The 7,500-nt window shown below is 39.9% G+C and overlaps 1 protein-coding gene across 1 annotated transcript in view; it reads right to left on the reverse strand.

Annotated features, from left to right (window-relative positions):
* LOC307024818 (glutamate receptor ionotropic, delta-1-like) overlaps window positions 1–7,500 on the reverse strand; it is a 558,994-nt gene that overhangs the window by 58,598 nt on the left and 492,896 nt on the right. The window contains 1 exon segment of the mRNA XM_079659241.1: window positions 7,000–7,161. Within this exon segment, the coding sequence (XP_079515367.1) occupies window positions 7,000–7,161 (162 nt within the window).

Here is a 7,500-nt window from a genome sequence, read left to right on the forward strand (position 1 = left end):
ATAATGAAGTGACAGAGAGAGGCAGTAAGACAGAGGACATGGAGGAGATGTTAAATAAGAGGTAACAAAGGAGAAAGTAGAACAAGAGGAAGGCGGATGAGTCGACTAGATGGCATGAAGCAAATGTTATTCTACAAATATTCCATTTTGCATTATCGCTATTGATTGAAATATACTTGTGGTAGACTCTCTGATGTTTAAACACAAAGTAGACATGCACAAACCAAACAACAAACTGGGCAGCATTCAGATTTTACTTTAGAGTTTATATGTCAACGTCACGGCGCAAGATTTTTCGTGGACAAAAGTCCAAAGAAATCCAAAGAAAGAGGACAAAGGTCTTCATCACCGCAGAGACTGTCTCGTTGTGACCTTTGAAAGGTACTGCTGCTGCCCCTTTCCTGCCCCTTTAATATCAGGCTGCGTCTCATGAAGCTTTGTGAGCTGCTAAGCTGTGATATTGGTGTCAGATTGATGGCCGCCGGGGACACAGAGCACAGAAACACACAAAGAAACAGCCATTTGAAGACAGAGGAAAGCTCCCATGAAGACATTTAAATAATGAACCAGTCGTCAGAACAACATGGCGAGAGCTTCGTCCATTCGTCTCTCAGAAAGTTATTTTCCATCTCAACAGAAAGGAGGATGTTCTTTGATTCAGGAAAACAGGAAGTTACTTTAATGTTAAAACTTTGAAAGTATTTGAGGTTTGAAAAGACTAATTTCAAGAGTGTGGTTTCAAAACCACACTACAGGGGTACAGGGGTCCCTCAGGGCTCGGTTCTTGGTCCCCTCCTCTTCTCCCTGTACACAAACTCGCTCGGGTCTGTCATTAGCCCGCATGGTTTTTCATACCACTGCTACGCTGACGACACCCAACTAATTCTGTCCTTTCCCCGCTCAGAGACCCAGGTCGTCGCACGCATCTCTGCTTGCCTAGCAGACATCTCTCGGTGGATGTCTGCTCATCACCTCAAGCTCAACCTTGACAAGACTGAACTGCTCTTCCTTCCGGGAAAAGATAGTCCCACTCTTGACCTAACAATCAACATCGGCACCTCTGTTGTTTCCCCGACTCAGACTGCAAGGAATCTGGGTGTGGTCCTAGATAACAAATTGTCCTTCACTGCAAACATCGCTGCTACAACCCGCTGCTGCAGATACACGCTTTACAACATCAGGAGGATACGTCCCCAGCTGACCCAGACATCAGCGCAGATTCTGGTCCAGGCTCTCGTCATCTCACGCCTAGACTACTGCAACTCCCTCCTGGCTGGTCTACCTGCATGTGCCATCCGACCTCTGCAGCTCATCCAGAATGCAGCGGCTCGTCTGGTCTTCAACCTTCCCAAATTCTCCCACACCACACCGCTCCTCCGCTCCCTTCACTGGCTTCCAGTAACTGCTAGAATCCACTTCAAGACACTGGTACTTGCGTACCATGCTGTGAATGGATCTGGCCCTTCCTACATCCAGGACATGGTTAAACCGTACACCCCAGCACGTGCACTCCGCTCTGCGTCAGCCAAACAGCTCGCTGCACCCGCACTGCGAGGGGGACCCAAGTTCCCATCAGCAGAAACACGTGGGTTTGCTATCCTGGCTCCAAAATGGTGGAATGAGCTCCCCATTGAAATCAGGACAGCAGATAGCTTACACATCTTCCGACGCAAACTGAAAACTCATCTCTTTAGACTCCACTTCGAGAGATAGAATTACTAACAAAGCACTTATATACTAATAAAGGGCTGGCTTTCTAAATGCCAGTTGAGCAGCACTTGAAATGTTTGGCTCTATGAAACCTGATGTACTTATATGATTCTGTTTTCTTAAAGGTTGTATCTTCCTGGTCGAATGCACTTATTGTAAGTCGCTTTGGATAAAAGCGTCAGCTAAATGCAATGTAATGTAATGTAATGTAAAATGATGTCAACAGTTAGCACCTTTAATCAAATGTCTTTATTACATTTGGCATTTATTCCTATTGATTAAATAACTCTTTAAGTAACCACAGCCGGACTGTCTGTAGCCGTTTTGCAATTTGAGTTCAATATTTGTCGTTTTTCTTGCAAAACTTTATTCATTCCTGATTGAATATCTGTTTCCTGACTACCGTGTTGATCAGAAGCCACTGTGTCGATCAGAAGCCACTGTGTCGAACATACAGAGTGAAGTGATGACATGTCGTACAAAATACCCCTCGTTCCAGAGCTGAATTTCTCTCCCTCTGAAAGGCCATGGATTAAATGTCGCTTCATGACTTCCATGTAAAGCAAGACTGAAGACTCCCTTCTCTCAGGGAGGGAAATGTTTGTCTGTCAGCCTCGAAAGGTCAGGGTCGTCACCTGGAGGAAAATAACGTCTGATAATGTTTGCTTTGGTTTGTGAGCAGTTTGTTAGAAACTCAGCGAAGCTTCAACTCCTCCATCTGTCTTCAGACAAAGAAGAAATGAAGAACTGTCACCATGAGGGTATTTGGGATATAAACAAGTAATATATATCGTACAGAATTAAGTAATAAAATACAATGCAGTGTTTTAGAGAAATAAATTACTGAACCACGAACACTATCTAACAGATGGAGATCTTTACCTATTTACGATCTGAGTACTACTACTTTTACTCAAATACAAGATCGGAGTAATTCTACTTTTACTAAAGTACAAGATCTGAGTACTTTTACTTTTACTCAAGTACAAGATCTGAGTACTTCTACTCTACTCAAGTACAAGATCTGAGTACTTCTACTCTACTCAACTACAAGATCTGAGTACTTCTACTTTTACTCAAGTACAAGATCTAAGTACTTCTACTTTTACTCAAGTACATCACAGAGTACTTCTACTTTTACTCAAGTACAAGATCTGAGTACTTCTACTTTTACTCAAGAACTAGATCAGAGTACTTCTACTTTGACTAAAGTACAAGATCAGAGTACTTCTTCTTCTACTCAACTACAAGATCTGAGTACTTCTACTTTTACTCAAATACAAGATCTGAGTACTTCTACTTTTACTCAAATACAAGATCTGTGTACTTCTACTTTTACTCAACTAAAAGATCTGAGTACTTCTACTTTTACTCAAGAACAAGATCAAAGTACTTCTACTTTTACTCAAATACAAGATCTGAGTACTTCTACTTTTACTCAAGAACAAGATCTGAGTACTTCTACTTTAACTAAAGTACAAGATCAGAGTACTTCTTCTTCTACTCAACTACAAGATCTGAGTACTTCTACTTTTACTCAAATACAAGATCTGAGTACTTCTACTTTTACTCAAGTACAAGATCTGAGTACTTCTACTTTTACTCAAGAACAAGATCTGAGTACTTCTACTTTTACTCAAGAACAAGATCTGAGTACTTCTACTTTTACTCAAATACAAGATCTGAGTACTTCTACTTTTACTCAAGAACAAGATCTGAGTACTTCTACTTTTACTCAAGTAAAACATCTGAGTACTTCTACTTTTACTCAAGTACAAGACCTGAGTACTTCTACTTTTACTCAAGTACAAGACCTGAGTACTTCTACTTTTACTCAAGTACAAGATCTGAGTACTTCTACTTTTACTCAAGAACAAGATCTGAGTACTTCTACTTTTACTCAACATAGTAGCTTTCTGTCTCTTTGTGGTCATCTCTAATGTATTTTGAGTTATTGTGCTCCTTTCATTGTTTCTGAAGTGATGCTCGTAGTCTTGTTTTTGTCTTGGTGGTCATACTATGTGAATGTTGTGTCTCTTCCTGGTTAGTCTCTCCTTCAGGATGTCAGTAGTCCATCAGCGACTGACAGTATCTACTGTAGCCGGCAAACATCTGAATCACAGAGAAATTAAATAAAACATCCATCCTCCTCCTCTGTGAGGAACCGCCTGTCTTACACCGTGACACCACACTTGATAAAAAGCTGCTCTTTGTTCTCGACACCGCTCATCTGTCGGGGTGAGAAACGATCACGCTGAGAATAATATATATCGTTCAGAGACAGAACACGAAGTGAAGAGGAATCGCTGTGAGCTTCACAACGAGGAAATGAAATGGACAGTAGGGATTTAAATATCCTCACAACATATTGATTGATGCGTTGTTGCTCATCAGCTATATCATATGTTCGGCTCGTACAATATATAAACTACAGGAGACTGTGGCCTCCCTCCTGGAGCTTCACTGAAGTACCATTCTGAATGTCTTTGACTTCAGTAAAGATCTGATCACCTCTACTGTTGATATGTTTTCAGATGATCAGATGCTTCTGAGAACCCACCTCTTCTCCTCAGCGTGTTGACATCTTGTAGATCGTTGCTTTTATTGCTTTCAAATTGTCTATTGTTTGTACTTGTACTTGTTTCAAGGTGTGTGAGCTGAGCTGTGTGGTTTTACAGCACTTTGCTCTGGAGGTTTGAAAGTGCTTTATGAATAAAGCTGTATCGTATGAGATGTGGATCTTTGACATGTTATGTTTTGATATGCAAATGAGGCATTAGGTGATCCTAACTATGAGAAACAAACGGACAAAGTTGGTGAAATAAACTCCTAAATGTGGTGTTCAAATGTTTTCTATGCAGTTCTCCGAAAGACATGAGGGTGTTGAAACAAAATAAATTCAATGTTGTGCATAAAATATCATGTTTTCACTTTAAATATTCCTAGGTTTAAGATAAGTTTCTGAAAAAAGCTCTCTATTGATTCACTCTTGGATTAATTGTTTCATGACATGTCTAAAAACTACAAAATGAAGTGAGGTTTGGTTGAGGCTGAGCTGGAATCTCCCACATCAAAAATTCACTTAAACGCCTCACAGTTATTTTAGTTTTAGCACAACAGACACTGCTAGCCTTTTGTTGAAAGACAACACATTTGATTGGTAATAAGCATGAGTGACAGATTCATCAGCCAATCAGATGCTTATGTTCAATGACAGTGTCCATTACATGTTAGACGGTTTTATCCAAAGTGTCTTCCATACTCAATACTGTGGACAATCCCCACAGGAGCACTTTGGGGTGAAGTGTCTCAGGGACACAACGACATGCTGACTGCAGTGGGGTTTGAACCTGTGTCCCCCTGATCCCAACACCTGCACACATCCACTGCGCACACGCCTCCCGCCTTCATCTTTCCATCTTTATTTTAGATTATAATGAGGCTTTATGTGATTCTAACTTTTGGAGAAATCTACAGACGGACACAATGAGTGAAATAAAATCCTACATTTGTATTTTGCACTCGTCTGAAAGAAGACATGTTACACTACGTAGCTAGACAGCGCCAACGTAAACACAACCGATCTGTAACATCTGATGAATGTTGATTATCGGCTGATAATTAAAACACATGTTAGTACCAAAGGTCTGCAACGTGCTGTCCGACGTGTTCCCGCAGTGATTACATATAACATGAGCAAAGCAGAGAAACCACTAACGAGCTCTCGGTTAACGAGGGAAAGAAACAACGAGAGGGTTTTTCTAAATGAATCAGAAGTTCTTGGTGCTCCGAGGGACTCAAACATCTCTCTCCAATTAGACCGTGAGAAAACCCAAGTGCAGGTCTCTGGGTGAGTCCAGATGCACGTCAGGACTTAGGATGAATGGCTTTCCTCTCGTTTCATGTTTTCACGAGCAGCATGTTAACAAAGACCTTCTTTTATTTAGAGTTCTTCTGAATCTAATCAAGCTTTAATGATTGCCTCGACATGCTCTCATCCATCTTCAAAGGTCAATTCCATCTGAGAAAGAAAACATACACACTGCGCCACTTAATGGTGAATCAGATGCAGAAGATCAAGGCTGTGGTTTGAGCTCAGAAGCCTTGAGATATTATCTTTCGTACAAATACTCATCATTTATTGAACACAAATGTAATATTCGTGCAACCATGAATGAGTCATAAGAAGGTTTTCATCAAGGCCAAGAAACAGGAAAGATGTGTCTGATACAAATAAAATATAAATGCTACAGTCGTGATCTGTCCCTGAACGCATCGCGACACTTCAGGTGAATAGTGTACAAATGTAACAGTATTCAAGTATTTCTTTAAAAACGCTGATTCAATGTCATTTTAAAGAAAAAAGTTGTTATTCAGCGAGAATTCAAGGGAAGACGAACCTCTCCGTGTTTACACTTCAATGAGAAGGTCGAAGATATTAGAAAATTAGGACTTTTTTAGAGAAAAAACATGTTAACTGTTGGTAATATTTGTTTTAAAGTCTTAATAATGTCAGTAAAATGTTGTAATAATTAAAGGAAGTGGGTTTAAAGGATGGATTGTAGAATTCATACATGAACAGATATCACAAACGTATCCAGAACATCACCAACATTAAGACCGTTATTCTGATATTTGACAAGTTTTCTGAAATACGGTGTTTAAAAACGCTAATGAGGATTTATGTAACGCTAACTTTAAGGGATTTTGGGAGAAATCGAGGGACAAAAACAGAGAAAGTTGGTGAAATAAACTCCTAAATGTGTTTTTTAAATGTTTTCTTTGCACTTGTCCAAAAGACATGATGGTATAGAAGTACATCTCATGTAAGTAAATATCATGTTTCTGCTTTAAATATTCAAAGGTTTAAGAAAGGGTTCTGATAAATGCTCTCTTGATTGACTGTTGGATTAATCGTTTCATCTTTAAATCTTTACTTTAGATTATAATGAGGCTTTATGGGATTCTAACTATTGGAGAATTTAGGAGACATCTCCAAACAGACACAATGAGTGAAATAAAAATCCTACATTCTGATTTAGGAGCTTTTTTGTTGTACTAGTCTAAAATAAATTTGTTTCTTCTTTATATTTTTATTTGAGATTATACGTTTTCTGAGGTTATGGTTAAATGTGCAAGTGAGGCGTTACGTAATGCTAACTGTTGGTGAGTTTAGGAGAAAACTACAGACACAAATTAACAAAATTGGTAAAATAAACGTCTGTTCTGGAAACCAAATAGCATCACATTAATAACTAAACATGTTTTTGTTTATTTCCAGCTCCTTACCTTCTGGATGGTTTCCAGCATGGACCAGCCTCCGTTCCACGGCTTGGTGGACTTCCTGATGCAGTTCAGACTCGCCATGCTGTGCCACTTCCTGTCCTCCAACTTCCTGTAGAAGGCGTTGGCGAGCATCAAAACGCTGTCATACAGGTAGAGGTTGGACACCTGGGGAGAAAATACCTCTTTAAAGTACTGATATACACCTGGACATAAACAGGAGAGGACTCTTTAAAGTAGAGACACTACAAACAGATATACACCTGGACATCAACAGGAGAGGACTCTTTAAAGTAGAGACACCACTGATATGCACCTGAGCATCAGCAGGAGAGGACTCTTTAAAGTAGAGACACTACATACTGATATACACCTGAACATCAGCAGGAGAGGACTCTTTAAAGTAGAGACACTACATACTGATATACACCTGAACATCAGCAGGAGAGGACTCTTTAAAGTAGAGACACTACATACTGATATACACCTGAACATCAGCAGGAGAGG

The sequence above is a fragment of the Notothenia rossii genome, assembly GCF_949606895.1.
Source record: "Notothenia rossii genome assembly, chromosome: 11".
NCBI lineage: Eukaryota > Metazoa > Chordata > Actinopteri > Perciformes > Nototheniidae > Notothenia > Notothenia rossii.